General features: G+C 53.3%; 1 protein-coding gene across 3 annotated transcripts in view; it reads left to right on the forward strand.

Annotated features, from left to right (window-relative positions):
- The window catches only part of MOB2 (MOB kinase activator 2), a 69,941-nt gene that overhangs the window by 43,570 nt on the left and 4,922 nt on the right, over positions 1-21,449 (forward strand). Inside the window, exons 1-3 of one of the 3 annotated variants that reach the window (XM_010331162.3) lie at positions 6,200-9,641; positions 15,230-15,408; positions 15,629-15,722. In XM_010331162.3, coding sequence (XP_010329464.3) covers positions 9,532-9,641; positions 15,230-15,408; positions 15,629-15,722 — 383 coding nt within the window. In that variant the 5' untranslated portion in view covers positions 6,200-9,531. Of the gene's footprint in view, positions 1-6,199; positions 9,642-15,229; positions 15,409-15,628; positions 15,723-21,449 lie in introns of those variants that run through there. The other 2 variants (XM_010331163.3, XM_039470699.2) reach the window with 2 other exon arrangements.

The following is a 21,449-nucleotide window of genomic DNA, read 5'->3' on the forward strand; positions in this document are numbered from 1 at the left end:
GGGTATGGGCTTCAACCTGTGAATTCAAGGGGGACAGAAATTCAGTCCATAACAATAGGCTTTTGATTTAAAGTGTTACTGGTGTCTAAGGAAATACGATTTTCTTTCCTTTGTATCCAAACTTAACCTTTTATCAAAGGACTTTCTGTTTGTCATAAGTCTAGTAATTTTACTAGAATACCTTGGTGTGGGCTGGTCTGGTGTGACATGTGCCTTTTCTGTATGTAATTTCCTTTAATTTTGTCTGCTGCTTTCTCTTAAATGCTTTCTCTCTTTCTTCCTTTGTAAAAACTTAGTTTTTAAGAAGTTGACAATAAAATGCATGGATCTCAAGCATTCAGCTAGGTGAGTTTTGATGAATATGACTTCCCCTATAGCCCACACCCCTGTCAAGATGCAAAATATTTTCATTCTCCCAGAAAATTCCGCCATGTGCCTTCCCAGTCAGCCCTCACTGTTTGCCTGCTCTCTCTCTCCCAACAGGCAGCCATTGTTCTGATTTATTTTCATCAAAGAATAATTTGGCCTTTTTTAGAACATCAGATACATGGAATCAGATGGTCCCTACTCCTGTCTCTGGCATTTTCCCCCTGGCATCACATCTGTGGGGCTTAGCTGTGCGTTGCATCTTAGTGGTGGTTTTATGCTTTGGGCTACTGAGTGGTGTTCTGTTGTGTGAATACACTGTCATTTACTGAGCTAGCTGTTCTTCTGTTCGTGGGCTTGGGGTTGTTTCCAGTTTCTGGCTGTTGGGAACACTGCTGCTGTGAACATTCTTGTAGGAGCCTTTATCTGGATATATGTTTTGTTTCTCTTGGGTCAGTACTTAGCCAGAGAATTATGGAATCCTAGATGCATATTTAACTTCATAAGAAACTGCCAGCCCTTTTCCTTAATAGTTGTGCCACTTCTCACCCCACCAGCAGTGCATCAGTCTCCTAGTTCCTGCCTTTTTGCGCCTTGTGTGTTCTCAGCCTGTGCAAGTTTAGCCATTCTGGAGGGCGTGGGACTTGCTCTTGTGCTTATTGGCTGTTATTTCTCTTCCTTTGTAAAACACCTGTTCCAGTCTTTTGCCCTTCTTAAACATTGAGTTGTCTCTCTTATTGTTGAACTGTACACCTGCTTTCTGTTGTTTAGCTAGAAGTCCTTTGTCAGATACATGCCATCTGTGACTTGCCTATTTATTTTTCTTAACAGTATATTGAATAGAAGCATGTGTATGTTTAAATTTTGATGAAATATATTTTGTCACTTTTCGGTTAGTGCTTTTTACATTCTAGGAAATCTTTGCCTGCTTTGAGCTTGGCACAGATACTCTCCTGTGTTTTATTGTAGAAGCATTGTAATTTTGCTTTTATGTCTGGTTCTGTGATCCGTCTTGGTATGAGGTAGGGATTGAAGGTTTCTTTTCCCTCAAAGATGCTCCGTTTTCTCAGCACTGTTTATTTAAAACATTTTCCTTTCCCCATTGGATTGATTTCACGCCTTCGTTGAAGTCCAGTTGACCATGTAAGTGTAGGTCTAGTTCTGAACATTATTCTGCTTTATTTATGTTTATATCAACATTAACACTACAGTGTTTTTAACACTAGCTTTAAGGTAAGTCTTGAAATTCATGTGAGTCTTGCTACTTGGTTCTTCTTTTGCAGGAATGATTGGATCATTCAAAGTCCTTTTGCATTTTTGTGTGCATTTAAGAATCCTTTTGTTAATTTCTTTTAAAAATAGGAAATTATCCAGGATTTTGATAGGATTATATTGAATTAAGAAAATTTACATCTTAACAATATTGAGTCTTCTAATCCATGGCCATGGTAAATTTTTTCATGTGTTTAGGTCTTTAATTTTTCTCAGCATTGTTTTGTGCTTTTCAGTGAGAGGTTTTGTACATATTTGTGTTAAGATTATTCCAAAGTTTAAAAATTCTATTGTAACTAGCAGTTTTATAAATTGTATTTTCCATTTATTTGTTGCTGTTATATAGGAATAAAATTAATTTTCAATATTGACCTCGTACCCCATGATGCCACTAAATTTATTTATTAGCTGTAGCGGACTTGCCAGTTTCCTTAGGCTTTTCTGTTGACATCACCATGTTGCCTGCCAAACAAGACGACCTTTTCCTTTCCAGTATTTATGCCTTGTACACCTTTTTCTTGCCTCATTACAGTGGCCTCATTGTGCCACCAGGATAGTACTGAATAAGAGTGGTGAGAGTGAGAAGTGCTCAGAGCCCTTGCCTTGTTCCTGATTTTAGGGGGAAAATCTTTACTCCATCAGCAGCATTTGATGATACCTTTCAATTTTTGTAGACGTCCTTTCTCAGCTGAGGAGGGTCCCTTCTGTCCCTGGTCTTCTGAGAAGTTGCCTGCATGTTCTGCCATGTGCTTTGTCTCCATCTAATTGAGATGGTCATATTGTTTTCTCCTTTTGTTAATGTGGCGAATGATGTTGATTTTCCAGCATTAGCTAAGCTTACATTACTGGGTGAGTCTCTTTTGGCTGTGCTGTATTATCCTTTCAGTGCATGGCTGAATTTGTTTGTTACTGTTTTATGATGGAGTTTTGCATCCACGTTCATGGAGGGTATTGGGCTATAATTTCCCTTTTCTAGTAATGCTGTTGTCTCACTTTGGTAGCAGTGTTATGCTGGTCATCGTCCTCTGTTTTCTGAAAGAGTATGTGTATGGTTGGTATTATTTCTTGTTTATATTGGTGGAATTTATCTGTAAGCCATCTGCACCCGCTATTTCCTTGTAGAAAGATTTTTAGTTATAAATTTAGATTTTCTGCTTCTTTGTATGTCAGTTTTGGTAGCTCTCGTTGTGAAAAATTTGTCTGTTTCATCTACATTTTCTCCTACCATTCAGTTCCTTAAATTGCCTTGTTACCCACTTGGCATCTGTAGGATCTGAAGGAATGCCGCTTTCATTTCTAATATTGGCAATTTATGCCCTCTTCCTCTCTTGGCTTTCTGACTCTTTCCTGCTTAGTCTGCTTGGGAAACTGATCAATTTTTTTTTTTTTTTAATTTTCTGGGCTAACTTTGTGTTTAATTAATTCTTCATGATTTGTCTATTTTTCATTTCATAGATTTCTGTTATTTCCTTCCACCTTGCATTTAATATGCACTTCCTCTTTCTAGCTTCTTAATATGAATCATTCATTTTAAGCTTTCTCTTCTGATATGAACATTTATAGTTATAAATTTCTTCCTAAGCCCTGCGTTAGCTCCATTCTATAAATTTTAATAAATGATGTTTTTATTGTAATCTTCTCTTTACTACTGTTTAATCTGATGTTAATTACATCTCGTAAAAATTTCATTTCAGATTTTCTTCAGTTCCAGGAATTTGTGTTTATTTTTTTGCGGAGTTTCCATATTTTTTTCAGAGTCCTAATTGCTTTGTTTATGATGTCCATCCTTTCCTCTAAATATTTGAATATATTGCCTGGGCACGGTGACTCACGCCTGTAATCTCGGCACTTTGGGAAGCCAAGGCAGGCAAATTACTTGAGGTGAGGAGTTTGAGACCAGCCTAGGCAACTTGGTGAAACCTCATCTCCACAAAAATACAAAAATCAGCTGGGCTTGCTGGCATGCACCTGTGGTCCCAGCTGCTCTGGAGGCTGAGGCAGGAGAATCCCTTGAACCCAGGAGACAGAGGTTGCAGTGAGCCGAGATTGTGCCAGTGTGCTCCAGCCTGGGCAATAGAGGAGACTCTGTCTCGAGAAAAAAAAAAAAAAAGATAAATACATAAATCTTTGAATATGTTTATTTCATTCTTTTAAAGTCTTTGTTATCTCTGGGCATTTCTGTTGACTTATTTTTCCTTGTTAGGAGTTAAATTTTTCTGCTTCGCCTATCTAGTAATTTTTTTGTATGCCAGGTATTGTGGTAGCAATGTTGTTGAAAGTCTCAATTCTGTTTTCCTCCCTTGAAGAGTAGTGTGGTTTGTTCTGGCAGGCAGTTAATTTGCTGTTGGTTAACTAGGGTCTATTTGAGGCTTGTTTTTAAGCTTTATTAAGGCAGGTCCAGAGAAACCCTCACTGGGCAATTGTAGACATGTAGATGGAGATTGAGGCTCCAGTTCCACGGCCATGGTGGAATCTCTGCCGAACGCTCAAGGTCTCTCCAGTCTGGGTGTGGGAACACATCTGTCTCCTGCCCCATGTGACCTCCAGAATCTCTCCTCAGCTCTCGTGCCCCGGAGCTGTTCTCTGCCAGGCCCTGCAGGTGTTCTCTGCACACCCTCAGCCGTTTGTTCAGAGGCTTCCTTGGATGCCTGTGGATGTTTCTGGAGTCCCCTTTCTGTGCTGCTCCGTCCTGACCGGCTCCCCATCCTGCAGTTTTCAACAGCTCAGCAGCTCGAGACTTCCATCCCTGGCATCTCTGCTTCTTCAGACTGCAGGCCCTGCGTGGCTTCGCCGTCCCCACCTACAGCCTTGGAGGCTCCCATGCATTGCCTGTGCGCAGGGGCTGCCGTCCTGCGTGGCGTATCCTGGGTCTGAGGCCAGGTGCTTCATAGATTCTACCCAGTTTGTGGTGTCGACAGTGGAGGTGAGGTCCAGTGTCAGTGACTCTATCCCGAGTGGGAGCAGAAATCTCTTTTGCCTTTATTACGAAATTCTTCCTTCTCGTCTTCTACTTTGACATTGTGGTGGTTTCTGAGTTAGACTGCATTTCAAAAATGGTTTGTCCTCTCATTCCTGATTCTTATTTTGCCTCTTTCTTCAAATCTTTTCTTAAATCACATTGTTTCCGTGACTGACTGGGTTGTAGTCTTCATCCGTGTTATGTGTATGTCTTTCCGGGGTGTTTTAATTGTGAGTGGAGGTGTTACTCTCCTTTTTATTCGTTTTGATTTTCACTGGGACTCAACCATGAGCTTTGAAGGAGCCTCCCTTTCCCTGTGGCTTTGCTGTTTCCGTAGCGTGTGATCTCCCTCTTCTGTTGTTTCACAAAGTGATTAAAAACACTGGGTCTCCCAGAGTCTCCTTGTTGGAGGGCAGGCTGCAGACGAGCAGGAGAGTCCAGTGTGGTCCAGGCAGTGATGGCTGGAGACCTCAGGGGGACCCGGTTCGCTTAGTGTAGATGGGAATGTCCACATGGAGATGGAGATTGAGTGTATGAGTGCGTGTGTGTACGTACATGTGCCTCCGCGTTCTTCCTGCTGAGAGCACCTGGAAGAAGTGACACCCACGAGCACCGAGTCCACCGAATGCTCTGGTCTTAGTGGTTTTGTTTTTCATTTGTGTAGACCCAGGGTGGAGTGCAGTGGTGTAGTCATGCTTCACTGCAGCCTCGACCTCCTGGGCTCAGGCGAGCCTCCCACCTCAGCTCCTCAGTAGGTGGAACAACAGGCACAGGCCACCACACCCAGATAATTTTTTAAAAATTGTTTTAGGGCCGGGCGCGGTGGCTCAAGCCTGTAATCCCAGCACTTTGGGAGGCTGAGGCAGGTGGATCACGAGGTCAAGAGATCGAGACCGTCCTGGTCAACATGGTGAAACCCCATCTCTACTAAAATTACAAAAAATGGGTAATTAGTTGGGCATGGTGGCACGTGCCTGTAGTCCCAGCTACTCAGGAGGCTGAGGCAGGAGAATTGCCTGAACCCAGGAGGTGGAGGTTGCGGTGAGCCGAGATTGTGCCATTGCACTCCAGCCTGGGTAACAAGCACGAAACTCCGTCTCAAAAAAAAAAAAAAAAAAAAAAAAAAAAAAAAAAAAAAAGTTATTTTAGAAACGGGGTCCTGCTGTGTTGCCCAGGCTGATCTCTAACTCCTGGCCTCAAGCAGTTTACTCACTTGGGCCTCTCAGAATGCTCTGAGATTCCACATGTGAACCACCGTGCCTGGCCAGATCTCAGTGTTTTGTGTTTTGTGTTTTTTGTTTTTTTTGAGACGGAGTTTCGCTCTTGTTACCCAGGCTGGAGTTCAATGGCGCGATCTCGGCTCACCGCAACCTCCGCGTTCTGGGTTCAGGCAATTCTCCTGCCTCCGCCTCCTGAGTAGCTGGGATTACAGGCACGTGCCACCATGCCCAGCTAATTACCCATTTTTTGTATTTTTAGTAGAGATGGGGTTTCACCATGTTGACCAGGAGGGTCTCGATCTCTTGACCTCGTGATCCACCCGCCTCGGCCTCCCAAAGTGCTGAGATTACAGGCGTGAGCCACCGCGCCTGGCCCAGATCTCAGTTTTTAATTAATTTATTAATTTTTTGAGGCAGGATCTCACTCTGTCACCCAAGTCAGAGTGCAGTGACATAATTATGGAGCCTCAACCTCCTGGGCTCAAGTGATCCTCCTGCCTCAGCCTCCCATGCAGCTGGGAACACACACACACACACACCACCACACCTGGCCAATTTTTACATTTTTTGTAGAGATGGGGTCTCACTTTGTTGCCCAGGCTGGTCTCAAGCTCCCGTTCTCAAGTGATGGTCCCTGCTCAGCCTCCCAAAATACTGAGATTACAGGCATGAGCCATCATGCCTGGCTAGTTTATAATATTCTCCAATGAAAAGGACCCCGGGGCTCCTTGGAAAAGGGGCTGATTCCCGCGCCAGGGCAGGGAATGCAGGAGGAGCCTGGAGTGCCCTGCAGTGCCAGGAAGTCAGGACGTGCCCCAAAATGAAAAGTCTGTTGACGGGGGCGCATCAGGGGACACAGCAGCTGACTGCAGGAGCTCCCCAGGGCCGAAGATGCAGTGTGATTCACGAAACAAAGTAGTGTTGTGTTCTAGCTCAGAGTGCAGCCTCAATATCCGTGACTTCATCTCAGTATAAACAGACGGTGAGTATATAAATTAGTGCTCAGAAGAGCTTGCAGGAGTTCCTGTAGCTGCTCCTCTGTCAGGGTGGTAAGTGGTGGTTCCCTGCCCCTTTGGGGTGGGCTACATGCAGTGACTTCTTCAGGAGTGCCATGTGGGACGGGGAAATACGAGAGCGTCTTTGCACGGGGGTCCCGGCAGCCACAGCCTCAGCCAGATCAGCGGAGCTGCCCTGACAGGACGGGCCGTGAGCATGGGGCAGAGAGAAGGGCGTTTCCTCTGTGTCTCTCCTCCCCACGCCCACAGCCCAGCCTAATCATGAGGAGAGCACCAGATGGAGCCAAAAATCTGAGTCAGGTGTGGTGCTTGCTGTGTCAGCATGGATTCATTCATTGTTAACAGACAGACCATCCTAGCGCAAGGGTTAGCGATAGGAAGAGTGAGTGTGGGGCCATGGGGATTCTGTGTTGGCAACTTCTTTGTACATCTACAACTTTTCTAAAACTACAGGCTTGTTAAAGGTAAAGTAACCTCCAAAACAGACTCATGGCTCGTGCCCCTGGCCCGTCCCGCCTTTCTCTGACTGTTCCCCTCTTCGTAGTGCCTCTGCCTGCTCCTGTGCTCTCTGTTCCTGGCCCGCTCCCGAGCCTGGCTGTGCCTGGAGAGGGTCCTTTTGCTCTTCCTTTTCTGGGGTGGCAGGGCCAGGCCACACCGGCACCCATCACCAGCCTGTGGGCCTCTGTGGCAGTTCTCCCTGCAGTCTGCAGAGCCTATACCGGGTCTGCTCCTCTTCTCACTGTGGCCTCTGTGGCTTAGTGTCCTTGGGTGCCAGCTGCCCTTCCCCCTCCCCACTCCTGCCCACCCCCTGAATTTTCATCAGTAGGAATACCTGCTCTCCGCACTTGGCCCCCAATGAACAAACACAGATGAATGTGGATATTACTCTGCGCAACAGCCCAGCCCTCTCAGGACCGTCACACAAGCCAGAGAGCTGCGGCATGCTGACCAGACCCACTGGGCTCGCTTGGCGTGCTCCCCCCACCATACCCGGCTCCTGGTCCTGACAGTATGCCCGCCCCGTATCAACCTCATCACTGCCTTGCCTGGTTGCCTGGCTTCTTGTGCCCAAAGCCTCTGCCACCCCCAGCTTCCCTTGCACTGTGCCCTCCAGCCCCCAGCAGGCCCATTCTCCCTGTCGCGGGCCCCTGTGTGGCCTCCTCTGTCCAGGCCTTCTGAGAGCGGGCAGTGCTGCAGCGTGCACCTCTGGGTCCCAGCCCTGCTGCTCACAGAACCTCCCTAGACCCGGAGCCCGCTCTTCCTGTGGCTTCCTTGGCCACTTGGTTGACCTGCTGGCACCTGTGTCCCCACTGTTGTTGGTGGAGCCCTGAGGGCAGACTGGCAGTGGTGAGCATGGTGTCTGGGTTCGTGTGGCATCACAGGGCTGGGGGATGGCCTTGCCAGGGCAGAGGAAGGCCCACAGGCACATGGACATCCTGAGCCTCACTGGGCTGCTGGTTCTGTAGAGATGAGTTCCACACTGCCCTTGTGGCTGAGGGACCGGCCTAGTGGGGAGAAGGGTACTGCGGTGTGTCGGGCCTGCTGCCGCTGCGCTGCTCAGGGAGGGGGGCCACCGGGGGCCGTCCCCCTCTGCTGTGGCGCCCGGAGAGTGTGTGTGCACCGGGTCAGTGTGCCGTCTCTGTGTCCAGGCTGTGCGTGTGCATGCAGTCGAGACACCACAGCCCTCGTGGCGGCTGGAGTTGATGGGGTGAGCCCGCCTTGGCTGCTTTCCCGATGGCTCTGTGCTCCCCACAGCACCTGGTGTCATGGCTGTGTCCTGACTCCTGCAGGGCTTCGTACGGACAGGGTCTGAGGGGCAGTGGCTGGAGATGCTGGAGTCTCTTGATTGGCAGGAAGCACAGGAAGTATGGCTTCTACACGGGTAGAGGTTCCTGATGAGCCCGTAGTGTCAGTGGTGGGGGCTGTCACTGCCCTTGGGGTCCACAATGACTCAGGTTGAGGAGAGAGCACTGCCCTCTCAGGTGTTTGCATTTTCAGAATGTGGTGGTCTCCTGTGTGCAGACCACCGGAAGGAAGGCTGGGGCGTGCTGCTCTCTGCAGCCCCATGGGGAGCTGCACAGGACGTTTCTCTTGGGCTGGGTGCCCTGTGGCTCTGGCTGGCAGCCTTGGCCCAGCCCCATCCAGGCACCCAGAGGCTGGTGGGCCCCTTCTCTGTTTAGGGCCATCCAGCGGGAGAGCTACTTTGAGTGCCTCCAGCTGTGTACACACTGCAGGGCAGGATCACCCATCTGTCTGTCCGTCTGTCCCCAGTCTGAGCACTGACTAGGCTGGGCTGGGCCACGCAAGGATGAGGGTGCCCTTGACCCAGAGCTCGTCAGCAGAGCTGCTCCTGTGCTCAGAAGGGCTTTCCTGGGTGAGCACCTTGAGATGGACTCCAGGACCTCTCTGATGAGTCATTCTTGCAGGCCGAGGATGGCCCTGTCCCCTCCTTCTGACCCCACCCCCACCGCCTTTTCTGCCCTGCCACTTTGAAAGGCCAATTCAGATGCTCCCTTATTTAACCAGCCTTGGCCGGCCCTTGCCTCTGGAAAGGGAGCAGCTGTTTGTCTCTGCCAGGCGTCCCATTGGCCAGGGAGTGAGGGTGGAGGGCCGAGAGGCTGGAGGGCCTGGGCAGCAGGCACTTGCGTGTGCTGGCTAGCCGGTACCCCACCCGCTTCCCTTCCCTACTACCCACATCATGCTGAGAGAGCACTGCAGTCTCCCCGAAGACCAAGCCCTGCCCAGCCAGTCCCCCAAAACCGGACTCTGCTGCAAAATGGTGCTTCAGGCTGTCAGCAAAGTGCTCAGGTGACACCTGCCAGCTTGGCCGGGGGAGGGGTGTGGTGTGTAGGACGTCTGTCCTGTTACTGCCCTCAGGAGGTCAGGCTGGGGAGGCAGTGGACTGTGTCCGTGGCTGCCCTCCCGGTGTGGCCAGCACCTGTGCAGTAAGCTGTGCTGGGCAGCCCGCAGGCCGTCTGGGGTAGAGGGGCTGTGCAGCCCCGGGCCAGCCTGGTGGGTATGCTCTGGAGCCCTGCCGAGTGGGGCTCTCCTTAGCCGCCTGCACTTCCTCTGCTCTATGGGAGGGGAGCGGGTCTCGATGTCCTCAACTTTTGGGGCTGACCCCACCTTGCCAGCACAGAAGCCTGCCCTCCCGCAGCCCACAGGATGTGGAGCCCCAGCCGCCACGGGTGTGCCTGGCTGTGTCCCAGCCCGCCTGGGCACGGGCTTCGGCCACCCAGGCGGAGGCGACCCAGAGGCTGTCCTTGAGTGGCCTGGTCCAGAGAAGTGGCACAGGGCTCCTGGGCGCCTGGTTTTGTGCTGGCTGCCATAGGGAGGTTGCCAGAAAATCAATTTCTGACACTTTCTTCACTGTACTTTCTCTGACCTGCTGCAGGGGTGCCTCCCCACCTGTACACTCAGCGGGCTGTGTGCAGGGGCGCATGTGGGAGCAAGCACCCGTGTTTGAGCTTGAGGGCCCCGGGGAGTGGGGCAGGTACCACCCACTGCAGCAGCAGTGTCTCCCCGGTGGGTCGCTTGAGGGGATGTGAGGCAAGCATGGCCTGCTGGACATGCCCACCAGGGGCCGGGGCTGCGGCACCCATGAGGCAGCTCCGTGCCTCTGCCTGTCCCTGGGCACCCGGCTCCATGTCTCTTCCTGGGATCCTTCCCTGCCTCCTGATTGCCAGTGTGTTCAATGGGGAGGACCCTACAAGTCAACCCAAGGGTGCCGGCCAATGACCCCGCCAAACGTGTCCTATCTGAAGGTGAAACTGAGGTTTTGGAAACGTGTGGACACATTGGCAGTACTCGTGGGTTCAGATCAGGAACAGTGTCTGACATCAAAGGGGTGACGGGACTGCATGTGTGAGGGACTGGTGTGTGTGTGAGGGACTGGTGTGTGTGTGTATGTGAGGGACTGGTGTGTGTGTGAGGGACTGGTGTGTGTGTGTGAGGGACTTTGTGTGAGGGACTTGTGTGTGTGAGGGACTGTGTGTGTGAGGGAATTTGTGTGAGGAACTGGTGTGTGTGTGTGTGTGTGTGTGTGTGAGGGACTGGTGTGTGTGTGAGGGACTGGTGTGTGAGGGACTGGTGTGTGTGTGAGGGACTGGTGTATGTGTGTGTGAGGAACTGGTGTGTGTATGTGAGGGACTGGTGTATGAGGGACTGGTGTGTGTGTGAGGGGACTGGTGTGTGTATGTGCCTGTGCCAGGATGTGCATTGTGTCTGAGGGCACATGCTGAAGGCAGCTCGACAGGAGGCATGGAGGCAGGACTGGAGCCCAGCCAGGCGCTGAGGACGACGGGCAGAGTCCCCTCTCTGGGGCTTAGGAAGGTTTCAAGGGAAGCGATGGGGAAGCCACGCTGGCTGGGAGTTGAACTGTGAGGGCCGCGGAGCGGAGCGTGGCGACCACGTGGGGCTGAGGTTCTGGGGCAGCAGCAGCACCTGCCTGTGTGGACGTCTGGGTCTGCCATGTCTGCCGGGTGTTACTTGTGCCATCTTGGCTTTTTCCTTCTCAGTGGGAAAGAAGCCCTCTCACTTTGCAGAGGGCATAGTGGGCTGGCGAAAGCTCGCTTTGTCTGGGGCTGCTGATTTGTTTGGGGGTGCAGACAGTTAAACCCAGAGAAGTCCCTTTCCACAGCCTGAGGCCCTGCCGCAGAAGTGGGGTTAGCACCCAGGGAGAACTCGGGTTAGAACTGCAGGTTTCAGGCCCCACCCGACACCCAGAAGATCAGTCAGAAATGTAGGGTGGGGGTGGCACCAAGCACCCTGGGATGTGATGCCCTCTACTGCATTTTGGGGTGACGGGAGGCCCCTGTGGCATGCACCAGGGAGCAAGGTGTGCTGAGCTCCAGGTTCTGTGCCGGGTGGCTGCTGGAGGCTCTGCCTGGCTGGGTCTTGGGGAAAGGGGTCATTGGGAGCCCTGACTTTCAGGCTCTGGGTGGACCAACCAGCACTGACACTCACCTCAACCAAGGAACGTGAGGCGCCCACTGTAGACAACTGCAGGACACGCCCTCCTCGGAGGTGGTACCTGTGGGCCCTTCTCTCTCTTTCACCCCACATATCGCCTGGCCACTGTATTTTCCAGACCAGGGCTTGGGAACTTGAGTTTCTGGGCCCCTCACGCCTGCCCCATCCCTTGGAGTTGACCTGTGGTGGGAAGTGCCTAATGAGGGCCACCTCTTGCTGCCATCCACCTACCTCAGAGTCTGCAGTATTCTCTTGACTTCCATAGCAAGTGCGCTCTGGGTGAGCGGGGGGTCTGTGAGTCTGGGAGCACCCATTCCTGTAGGCCATGCGGTCTGGCCAGGGTTCCATCTGTGAGAATGAAATCGAAGGCTCGTGGCACAGGCGTGGGTCACTTGGTTGTGCTGGCCTCATCCCTCAGGACGGGTGAGGAGTACGGGCTCCCAGCCCACTCCCCAGCTCCGCCTGCCTGTGAAGCAGTGTGCGCCTGCTGCGGGCAGGATGAGGTAGGCCCCCTGTGTGGTGACTGCATGGTCTGTCTTCTCCATGGAGCCCAGCAGCGCTGATGCCTCCCTGTGCCCCTTCCCCTACCTGCCAAATTCGTGTCCAGCAGGGGTTGCCCCACTTCCCAGTAGGGATCGGTTACATGCTGGGTGCCAAGGAGGCCGACTGGCACAGTGTCAACTGGAGAGAATGGGGAGGGTGGCATTTGATGGGCCCTTTAAGGAGCAGGAGAAGTTTGCCAGGCCGGGCAAGTTGGCAGAGCAGCAGCTGGTATGCACAAGCAGGGTGCAGACCCCTGTGGTGGACAGGACGGGGCCTCTGGAGCAGGGAGGAGGAGGTGAGGCTGGCAGGTGTGGGGGAGGCTGGAAGGAGGTGCTTTTGGCTGGCCCGGCCCCTCCCAAGTGCATGAGGCCTGCCAGGTGGGGCTAAGGCTCAGAGCCTACCTGTTGGACTGGGAACAGTGTGAGGGGCTTTGTTCTGGGGGTGTGCACACACTATCTGCCTCTCTGCTTCTTCTAAGAGATATGGCAGCCCCGTGGGTGGTCTGAGGTCCAGCGTCCACTCCCCAGTCCCTTCAGCGCCATCTCTGTCCTGCCTGCATCCGGGGCCTGCTCCAACAGTCCTCCCTCCATGTCCAGGGACTCGGTCTTTCTGTACTCTGGGGCTCCTGGCTAGCAGCACAGCGGGGAGCTGGGAGCAGGGCACAGGGCCTCGGCACATACCTGGGTGAGGGGCAGCCAGGCCACTGAGGCCATGCCTGGGGAGATCCCTGGGCCTGGATGGTGCAGAGCCTGCGAGGCTGGGTGGGGGGTGCCACAGAGTTCTGTTTTCTCCACTGGGCAAAGCTGAGAATGACTAAGGATAAGGAGGGTGCCACGGGGGTGTCATGTGCTCTGAGGCCTCAACAGCTGCTGCTGGCTTGGACTGAGCAGTGGGCTGCCTCAGGGTGACTGCTTCCTGCCCCGGCCTGGGCCTTCACTGAGATCCTGCCCTTCTGGGAAGGAGGACACTTGAGGTCAGGGAGATGCAGCTGCTGCCAGGCATTCGGTGGCCTCCTGCGGAAGTCCCTCTGTTGGTGCCCACATGGCCCTTCCTGGAGCAGAAGCTGTGTCCTGCACGTCCCCTTGGACCTGCTACCTCTGGGCCATCGCCCATCCCTCTGCCCCATGGGAATGCGTGACCAGGTCCAAAGAAAGGCGGGCTAGCAGGAGGCTTGTCCCACAGTGCACCAAGTTTGGCCAGCCCTGGGTGCTGAGGACAGGGTGAAACTGGGGGAGCAGCTTGGGGAGGCCCAGCCTGGAGGCCTGTCGCACACTTGCCTCTGTGTTCCAGGAGAGCAGGTGCAGACGGGAGGAGGCTGGGAGGCTGAGGCGCCCGGCTTGAGTGGCAGCTGCTCAACACCTCCTGACCACAGCCAGAGCCTCAGAGGGAACCCAGGTCTCCAGGCTCTGCCTGTGCCCAGCCCACTCTGAGGACCGGAGGGGGAATGTAGCTCCGGCTTGGAAGGCTGGCGAGAGTGCAGGAACTGTCAGTAGGGCAGCCTCCCTGAGCAGGACCTGGGGCCGACCCTGAGAGTGAGCATGCCGACAGCTGCTCCTGCTGGCAGCTGTTCCTGCTGGCAGCCCTGCGTGGCCTCCTGGTAACCGCCACCTGGAGCTCGCCAGGTGCCACAGCTCCTAAGACACAGAGCAGGGAGATGGCTCAGCAGCCCGCCTGGCAGCCTGGGTTCCCACTGCAACCACCCCTCCAAATGGGAAGGCTGAGCCCAACCTGTAGCTGCCCAAGTAGGGTGTGGTGTGCCATGAGAGCACAAGGCAGGGCGGCTCAGGCCTGCCCTCCGGTGGTCAGGGTCAGGCCCAGCATCATGGGGAGAGCCTACTCTGTGGGGTCATGCCGGCCGTGGCCTGGCAGAGGCTGGTGTGGAGTCTGGGTGCCTCGCTGTGTCCGGGAGAGGGGCTGCAGGCTGCAAGGAAGCTCAAGTCCATGTCTGTCCCACCCCTGTACTATGGGGACTCCAAGCTCCCAGGCTGCATGTGGCCCATCCACACCTGTGCTTCCTCTTCCTCAGACCCCACACCCTGTGCTCTGGAGAGAGAGCAGAATGGGACCCCTGGGGCCCGTGAGCCCTGCCCCTGCTCCCTGCCTGGCTCTGGCCACTCCCAGCACTGCTCCCAGAGGCCTGCGCTTGTCTCCTTTTAAGGCGAAGATTCTGTGAGAAGCTGAAAGGGAAACATTTCCCTGGCATTCAGGGAACATTTTTCCTTTCTCTTAAATAAACCATTACCGACTTTTCAAAACAGAAGAAAGGAAGAAAATAAGGACAAGGTCAGGTTGCTGCATAGACCTTTGGTCCCCATCACCCTGTGGCCTCCCTAGGCCTGGTGGACAGCAGGGAAGCTGGAGCTGCAGGCCAGGCTGCCGCCTCATGCCAGGGGCCCGGTGCTCACAGCATCAGGAAGGCAGGTGCCTGCTCTGTGCCCTGCACAAGGCCTGCAGTGTGTTTTCACTGGGGCCAGCGGGGCTGCGGTAGGCTGGCCAACTCAGAAGAAACCAGGAGTGAGAGGGTTTGCTTCTCCTCTCCTTCCAAGAGCGCTGGAAAACTAGAGGCTAGGCTCTGGGGGCCTGATCCCTGGGCCCCTCCCTGGTGGGAGGAGGTGGTAAGGAGGCCCTCCATGCAGGGCCCTGTGGTGACAAGTGGTAGTGCCAGCCCCTCCTCCCCGGGAGGCGCTGTGCCGGACAGCTCCACTGACCCTCTGCGGAGCGGCCTCTCCGCTGGTGTCTCCACAAGCCTGGCAGGGAGGCAGGGTTGCCCCGATGGGCTCAGGCAGCTCTCTCTACACCTGCGCTTGCCACAAGTGACCCCATGGGCAGGCCCTGGGCCTGATGGGCACACAGTGACCACACCATGTCTTCTCTCTTGACAGGAAGTCTAAAGCCAAGCCCAATGGCAAGAAGCCTGCTGCGGAGGAGAGGAAGGCCTACCTGGAGCCCGAGCACACCAAGGCCAGGATCACCGACTTCCAGTTCAAGGAGCTGGTGGTGCTGCCCCGCGAGATTGACCTTAACGAGTGGCTGGCCAGCAACAGTGCGCGTGGGCCTGGGGGTGGGCCCCTTCTCTCCTCCCCACTCCTCCTGGAAGGCCGTCCTCGAGGAGGACCCCCACAGCTGGTGTTCAGCAGCCCCCTGCTGCGAGGGGAGAGTGTGGCCCAGGGACTGGTGGAGCTCACCCAGCCGAGCTCCCGCACCTGTTGCTGGAAGCAGGGGTGGACGGGGTGGCTCGGCCCTGGCATTTTTCATATCTGGCTCCTTCTCTTCTCTTCCAGCCACAACATTTTTTCACCACATCAACCTGCAGTATAGCACCATCTCCGAGTTCTGCACAGGAGAGACGTGTCAGACGATGGCCGTGTGCAACACGTGAGTGCCGCCTGGCTACGGCCTGACTCCTCTTTGGAGCCCCTGTCACCCCAAGCTCCTGTCCTCTCGGACTCCGTTCTCACCTAGAGATCCTGAGAAGTCTTAGCACAGGCTTTCCACCACAGTGTCCACCTCCTGTCCCTCAGGGGCCAATGGCCCAGCCAGTTGGGTCCCCAGTGGGGCCCAGGAGGTGCAGGAGCTGGTGGGGATTGATGGGGTGTGTTTCTAGGGGCAGAGATGTTTCCAAAGGGAATGCCCTATGATTGCAGAGAGCCCCTCTCGGCCAGCTCCCATGAGAACTCTCTGTGGGCCCGAGAGGGACAGTGGGGGCTGGGCTGGGCAGGCCATAGACCCTTGCTCCGCCACTCATTTCGTGGGGGCTCAGGTGCCATCTCCACGACTGTGCGACAGACCCGGTGATGGTAGCTCTCTCCTGGAAGCACTACGCCCTGATTTCCTCAGTAAGTGGGTGTTGCTTAGTGGCCCTAGGTGCCCCACTTGTGTAGCAGAGGAAGGAGCGCCGCCAGGCCTGGGTTGCTGGAGGCTGCAGGCAGGAGGAGGCTGGGTCTGGTGGGCTCAGCCTGGGGCGTGTGTGGCTGGGGAAGGTGGAAGCTTCCCCTGATGTCTCGCTGTTGTCAGCGCACGCAGGTCAGGGACAGAAGGTGGGCTCGTGAGTGCACCCCAGAAGTCATCCTGCCCACAGACATGGCTTTCCTGGCCCTGGCACCGGGAGACGCAGTCCCCAGACAAAACTGAGTTCTGCCCTCAAGAAGCCACGGGGAGCTTCTGCACAAGCAGGTGGCAGGCATTCCCTTGGCTTCAGTCCTGCTGGCCCTGCCCTCATGGCCCCAACAGGTCACAGCTGGGTTTTGTTCTGGTTGACACGAGGGCAGGTACAGACAGCAACTGACTACACTCTCTCAATTCCCCAGGAAGATGAGGTGTCACGGCCAGGCCCAGCCCGGGAAGATGATGGGGACAGTGCTTATCACCCTGAGGGGCGCAAGCTCAATGTGAGATGGAGGTGGCCTCTGTGGATCAGACGCGGAGGTGATCCTGAGGTGGCAGAGCAGTGCCCGAGAGCCTTGTGTCCACTGTGGCTCCGGAGCCGCCTGTGGCCAAGCGCTGGCCGAGCTGTCCTGGGCAGGCGGGGCCCGGCACCCTTCCAGTGGCTCTGCTCCTGGTGCTCTGTAGCACTGGGTTTGTTTGGAAAAGGGGTTCCTTGGAGGAGCAGAGGATGGAAGTTGGGCAGACCTACATCCCCTTGGAGGGCCTAGGCCACCCAGGGTCCTTTGCATCTGGAACCAGCATCATGGTGGTAGTTGAGGTCTGTGAATTAACTGCATGTACTGCCTTCCCAGAAATCCTTTCAAGCCAAGGGACAGAAATCCACTCAGACTGAGAAACACAGAAGCTTCCCAGAGGGCCTCAGGGCTGCTTGCCACCTGCAAGACCAGTAGGTCTGCTTGGTAGCCTGAGGGCCCTGGGGTTGAGGCATGTGTCCTCCCTGCTGGGGCCTGTAGGACAGTCCCAAAAAGGTTGATGTCAGACTCAGAAGAAAGGGGGTGGGACCAGAAACACGCTGCAGCAATAATGGCTGAGAGCTTCCCACAGATACAAACCTGCAGACTTCAGAAGCTGAGCAGACCCCACGTAAGGCTGACAGCCACGTGCAGCCGTCTATACACAAACCAAACGCCAAGAACTGGGGGCAAAGAAAAAGCCATCGGCAGCTGTCCTTCAGCAGCAGCTAGATGGTGTGGCTGGTAGCGACGAGGGACGCCGCACAGAACGACGGCGGCACTCGTTAGGAACCCCGGAGGCCAGAAGGAAGATGGAAGCCCCATGCCTCTTACAGTGCTGGGAGAAAAGAATGGTCACCCCGGAATTCCACATCCGGCCAGTGTCCAAAGTCACTCCAAACCAAGAGCCCTCACAGCCAGCAGGCCTGCTCCACAGACTCCCTGCAGGGCTCTCCTCCTTCCCCTGAGTATCTGGAGACGCGAGTGATGGCGCAGGGAGACGAGGGCGGTGTCCGTGTGCGCCGGTTCCAGGACAGCCATGGCGGGGTGGGTCCTGTGGCGGCGGTGGGGCTGTAGGTGGGAGAGCTGCCATGCTCCAGTGGAAGCGTGTGTGCGGGTGCCACGTCGAGCACACAGGGTTAAGGTGGCCGCTACAACCCTTTGAGCAGCCTTGCAGAGCCGTGTGCAGAGAGACAGAGTCGTCATAGGTATTTCAAATGAAGTACAAAAACATAAAAGCGGCCCGAAAGAAAGCCCAAAAGGAGAAATACCATAAGGAATAAGCAACAGAGGCAGCAAACAGCAGATAGTGGAACACCTAAATGCTGACTGATCAGCAGACGGGACTGGCGTGAATGTACCAGTCAGGACAGCATATGAGGATAGATTTTTAAACTAAGCCAGCTCTCTGGTGTCTGCCAGAAGCTCATTTGTCAGATTTCATTTGGGATGCTGTCACGAAACGTGATAGACTTGGTGGCTTGTGAACAACAGAATTTTATTTCTTGCAGTTCTGGAGGCTGAAAGTCCATGGTCAAGACCTGCCATCTGTGGACTAAGAAGGGGACGCTGATCACATCACTGAGTCTGATTAGCCTGATTCAGTGTCTGGTGAGGGCCCCCTCCTGGTCCACAGACAGCGCCTTCCTGCTGGAAGGAAGGTGGGTGAGGGAACTCTCTGGGGCCTTAGGAGGGCACTCATTCTGTTCATGAGTGTTCTGCCTTGCGACCCCATCACTTCCCACAGGCCCCATCTCCAAATACCCTCACATCTGGGGTTCAGCTTTCAACACAGGAATTGGGTACCAGCGTCCTGTATGTAGCATCACTGTAGATGCTGTGGTGTAGGCAGGTTAGAAGTAGGAGGACAGAAGAAGAGGGGCAGAGGAAACCCGCCTCAGAAGTGGGTGAGAGTGGCTGTCTTGGGCCGAGGGAGACCTGGAGCGAAGAAATGAGCAGGAGTGAAAAGGTTCTAGAAAAGGGGCAGCTCTTGAGGAAAAGAGGTCATGCCATAAGCGTGTATGCACAAACAGCAGGGCTTTGGGCAGAACGCGCTGAAGGCGCTGCAGGAGAAACGGGCAGAATCACGGCCCGCTGCAGATTCCAGCGCTCCTCCGCTGACAGCCTCCTAGACAAGTCGGCGAGGGCAGGGCGCCTGGTGACACCACCCGTCAGCTGGGTTGACACTGCGGCCTCAGCAGCACAACCCCGTCTTTTTAGCTCACAGAGACGAGCTGTCGCAGTGGATCACACCTGCCACAGAAGAGCCCTTAACACATTTTTAAAAACCAGGACCATATGAAGTAAGTTTTGTGACCATGGTGGAGTTAAACTGGAAATCAGCAACAGAAAACAGGGAAATCTCCAAACACTTGCACATCAACACACTTCTAAGTAATCCATCGGCCAGAGAGGACGCCTCAAGATAAAAGGAAAACTCTCAAAAACTGCACACATGAAAATACAGCATGTCAGAATCTGTGAGACATAATGAAAGCAGTGCCTAGAGGGGATTTACAGGACTAAATACTGTTTTACAAAAAGATGACTTTCAGCCTAAGTTTCCAACTTTAAAAAGCTTGAGAAAAAGCAAAATAAACTCGAAGCAGAGGAAAGTAAATGAGAACAGCAGCACCAAATTGACTTTTAAGGCAGTGGGGGGATCAGTGAGGCCGGAATGTGGTCACTTGATGATGAAATTGGTAAACCTTTAGTAGATACAAAGATAAGAGAGAAAATGCAGTTAACAAAGAGGAGTGAGTGTCACTCTAAACCCCATGGATATAAAGAAAAATGTCACACTCAACCCCATGGACGTCAAGAGGAGTATTGCTGTAAAAGGATAATAAGGAAGTATTGCAAAAAACAACCCTCTGTGCAGATCAGTTCTACAGCTTGGATTAAATGGGCCAACTCTTTGGAAAGCATTAAAATACCGAAACTAGCCCAAGATAGGCGGTGCCATAAGGTAAGAAAAAAGAATAAAAGGCATCCAAATTGGAAAAGAAAGAAAACAGTAGGTCCCCCTTCTGTACAGTTTCAGTTACCCATGCTCAACTATGGTCTGACAATGTTACATGGAAAATTCCCGAGATAAACAGCAAGTTTTGAGCTGCACACTGTTTTGAGTGGTGTGCGCAGTCTTGGCCATCCTGCTTCAGGTGCGTGTTCTCCTCCCTCGGTCCAGCCGGGCCTCAGCCCGCCTGAGCCGTCCACTGCCACAGTGCCAGGTGCTTGTGGTCGGACTGCCCTTAATTGACGTAGGCAGCCCAAAGTGCGGGAGTGTGATGCTGGCGATTCAGATCTGCCAACGAGAAGACAAAGTGCTTCCCGGACCTCAAGGTGAAAAGGTGAATAGGTGAATGAATGTTCTTTAGTAGAAAGAAAATTGTGTGCTGAGGTTGCTAAGATCTAAGGTAGGAACAAATCTCTTCATGAAATTGTGAGGAAGGGAGAAAAAGTCACTTTCATGGAACTGTGAACGTGGCAGCCACGGTGCGTGTGGAGCACTTGAATCTGTGGGTGGAGGGTGAGACCATGGGAAGAGCAGCGTGGTCCAGGAGGCCGGCAGGGGCGGACTGTCCTCAATTTATAAATGACACTGGCTGTGATGGCTCACACCTATAATCTTGGCTACTGGGGCTGGGAGTTCGAGACCAACCTGGCCACGTAGCGAGACCCTATCTAAGTCAATCTGATCTTCCTGTCTTTATCTTAGTGACGTATGCATAGGAGAAAGCGCAGCGTGTTTAAGGTTCCGTGCTGTCCGTGGTTTCAGGCATCCCTGGGCTGTGGCAGGGCATCCCCTGTGGATGGGGGTATTGCTGTACCCCTGTGCACACATTGCGGGACTGGGAAAACCTCAAGGATTGCAGCAAATAATAATAAGGATTATATTTAGCAAGGTCAACAAACAGGTCAGTGATGGCTCTGTGTTAGCAATGCAAAATTGAAAACTGAATATTTAAAATAGCTCCAAAAGTAATGAGATCCTCAGTTATAACCCTAACAAGACATTCCCGGCATCTGCACCTTGGAAACTCCAAAATGCTGATGCAGAAAATTAAAGGTCTCCATCATGGAGAGACACACCACACTTAACTATCACCTGAGGTCTCCATCATGGAGAGACGCACCACACTTATCACCTGAGGTCGCCATCATGGAGAGAGACACCACGCTTATCACCTGAGGTCCCCATCATGGAGAGATGCACCACACTTCTCTATCACCTGAGGTTTCCATCTTGGAGAGACGTACCACGCTTATCACCTGGAAGATGACTGCAAGCACAGATTCTCCCCCAGACTGATCTGTTGATTTAGTGCAGTCCCAAGCAAAATTCTAGCAGAGTCACAGACCAGTTCTAAAATTAATGTGGAAGGGCAAATTAATTGAAATAGCTACAACGATTTTGAAAAAGAGGAATCTCACACTTTTGAAATTTACTGTGAAACTATAGAAATCAACAGGGCACGGCGTTGAAGAAACGGATACACAGCTCTGTGGAACAGAGTCCAGAGATAGACCCACAAACGTGTGGAGAGTCCAGAGATAACCCCACACAAATGGGGCCCTCAGTTTTGACAAAGAGCAAAAGAAATTGAAGGGAGAAAGGATAGTCTGTTCAACAAATGCTGTTGGGAAAAGCACCAAATGCTGACTAACCCTCATGCCTCATACAAACATCAAACTATTTTAAAGC

The sequence above is a fragment of the Saimiri boliviensis genome, chromosome 6, assembly GCF_048565385.1.
Source record: "Saimiri boliviensis isolate mSaiBol1 chromosome 6, mSaiBol1.pri, whole genome shotgun sequence".
In the NCBI taxonomy this organism is placed as follows: domain Eukaryota; kingdom Metazoa; phylum Chordata; class Mammalia; order Primates; family Cebidae; genus Saimiri; species Saimiri boliviensis.